This window comes from Penaeus monodon, chromosome 15, assembly GCF_015228065.2.
Source record: "Penaeus monodon isolate SGIC_2016 chromosome 15, NSTDA_Pmon_1, whole genome shotgun sequence".
Classification (NCBI taxonomy): domain Eukaryota; kingdom Metazoa; phylum Arthropoda; class Malacostraca; order Decapoda; family Penaeidae; genus Penaeus; species Penaeus monodon.
The window spans coordinates 32,445,059-32,447,114 of NC_051400.1; the positions used below are offsets into that span (position 1 = coordinate 32,445,059).

The 2,056-nt window shown below is 37.1% G+C and overlaps 1 protein-coding gene across 1 annotated transcript in view; it reads right to left on the reverse strand.

The window, feature by feature from the left end:
- Positions 1-2,056, reverse strand: part of LOC119581954 — a gene marked incomplete in the record, with an annotated part of 20,780 nt that overhangs the window by 125 nt on the left and 18,599 nt on the right. Inside the window, 1 exon segment of the mRNA XM_037930134.1 lies at positions 1-1,036. Within this exon segment, the coding sequence (XP_037786062.1) occupies positions 48-1,036 (989 nt within the window).

Below are 2,056 nucleotides of genomic sequence, written 5' to 3' on the forward strand. Positions count from 1 at the left end.
TAGTCTGATAAAGAAAACAAAAGATAGAGGGGGGGAAAAAATGGCACTCAAAATCCATTAGCCAAGAGATCTGTAAACTTAACTGTTACCCCACGATTCCACAACTTTTCCTGTAAATTTCTCCATTTCTTTAGTTTTCTAGGCACATAAATATATCGTAAATTAGGAAATTGTTTTAGTACACTACAAATATGATCATCTATATCCACAGGAGATACATCATCCAGGACAGGCAATATTAAAGCTATAATATAGTCTGATGTGATGTCATTTACTATGGTGTGTAAATTCTCAATACAATAGGTACTAATGCATAGACTTTCCACAAAACAGCAGGATGATATAAACATCCTCATTAACTCTACATTTTCTGGATGAGTTGTATTTAACATAAACTGTAACGATTTCACTCTTGGCCAACTTCCTCTTCTCTGAGTCTTTGCATACACTCCATGATATAACTCACTTCCACTTATAGTAATGCTTTCTAGGTATGGACACAGTGAAACTATTGACATTATGTGTTGCTGTGTCGTTATTGCAGTGGAATGTAGCTGTAGTCCAAGAGATTTGAGTCTATGCCCATGCTGTGTTAGGATTGGCAACAGGATTGATTCTAAATGTAAAACATCACCACCTGCAGTTAAAGACTCGATCTTGCTACAGTCAGAGAGTAAGTTACTTAGAGTTTCTATAATCTGTGTTGCTCTGGTTGTACATGGGCCCAACATCTCTGATCTTGAGCACAGGCAATCAAAACCTCTAGTAAATACCAAGGACACATCCTGCAGACCAGGAAAAAGTTGCGGTAAGAAACCAACATCCACACTGCAAATCATGCTATTACTACGAGAATCAGACAGATCTACAGCAGTTAGCAATAAACTTTCCAGGTTGTACTGCTTTCCACTTAAACCTGGTATTTTAGTAAGAGCATAATTGTGGTTGAAATCATTTACACGCCAATTAAGGGTTTTTAAGTTTGGATAATAAGTAAGAATTGCTGTCTTTATGAAACTGTCATTCCAGTTTTGATGTGAATTTTTCCTCTGATACCACAAATGCTTTAAAGCTGGAAATTGAGGTTCTAAACAACTATTTCTACCATCATGACTAGATATATATTCAATCCCAAGGTCTACCTAACAGAGATACACAACAACAATCTTAGTTAAAGCGCCGAAGGAATCAATTAGCACTAGACTCCTCCAGCTGTTTTGAGAAGCAGGTTCAGATTGCTGAGAGCAACAAGAGGTACACTTTTTCCTGCAAGGTGAATACTTTTAATTTTGGTAACTAACTGCCTAAAAAGTGCATGGGAGTACTGACTTCATATCCGTGTCTCGGAACATCAAAGGAAAGACTGCCTGTTCAACTGGAAAGGGCCAAATGTTTTTAGAACCCTTATGAAGGCATTGAGGTATGACCACATACTGGGTAGAATACTCAAATACGACAGTCCCATCACTCGTCTCCCACGAGGTATTTTCTTTCCACTCAACAACCAGTGCTCAGTAAACAAAATTCTTCAGAAGACAGAAGTGTAGTAGGATGCCTTTAGGAAGGTTGTAACGTGATTGACATGATATATATTCTGCAACATATGCAACCTCTGCTTCAAGATGTTTGAGGCCGGATCCACCTATTTGCTGAATGCTGCCTGATGAAGAGCAATCAAGTGGACGGTGCAGTTGAATCTTCTGCAAAATTACAAGATATATGAACATTTCAACTTAAAGAGTGAATGACATTCTTGCACAAGCAATCCAAGCAATCAAAGTTGGCTACTTAAGTATAAAATAAATGTTTTAGTAATGGGGAAAAAACCACAATTAAGCTATTTCTCTTGGTATACTACTCTGAAAGAAGCTAAAGGAGAAATTCATCTGAAAGCCCAATACATAACATTGCTTGGGTATACCACAAACAATAAGAGGAAAAACTGATCCTCACCCAAAAAACAATAATACGAAGACATGATGGGAAAAAAATCTTTAAATTGTGATACAAAGGATGGATATTTAAACGCGTCAAAAGTGATTTAGAAGGAAAGATT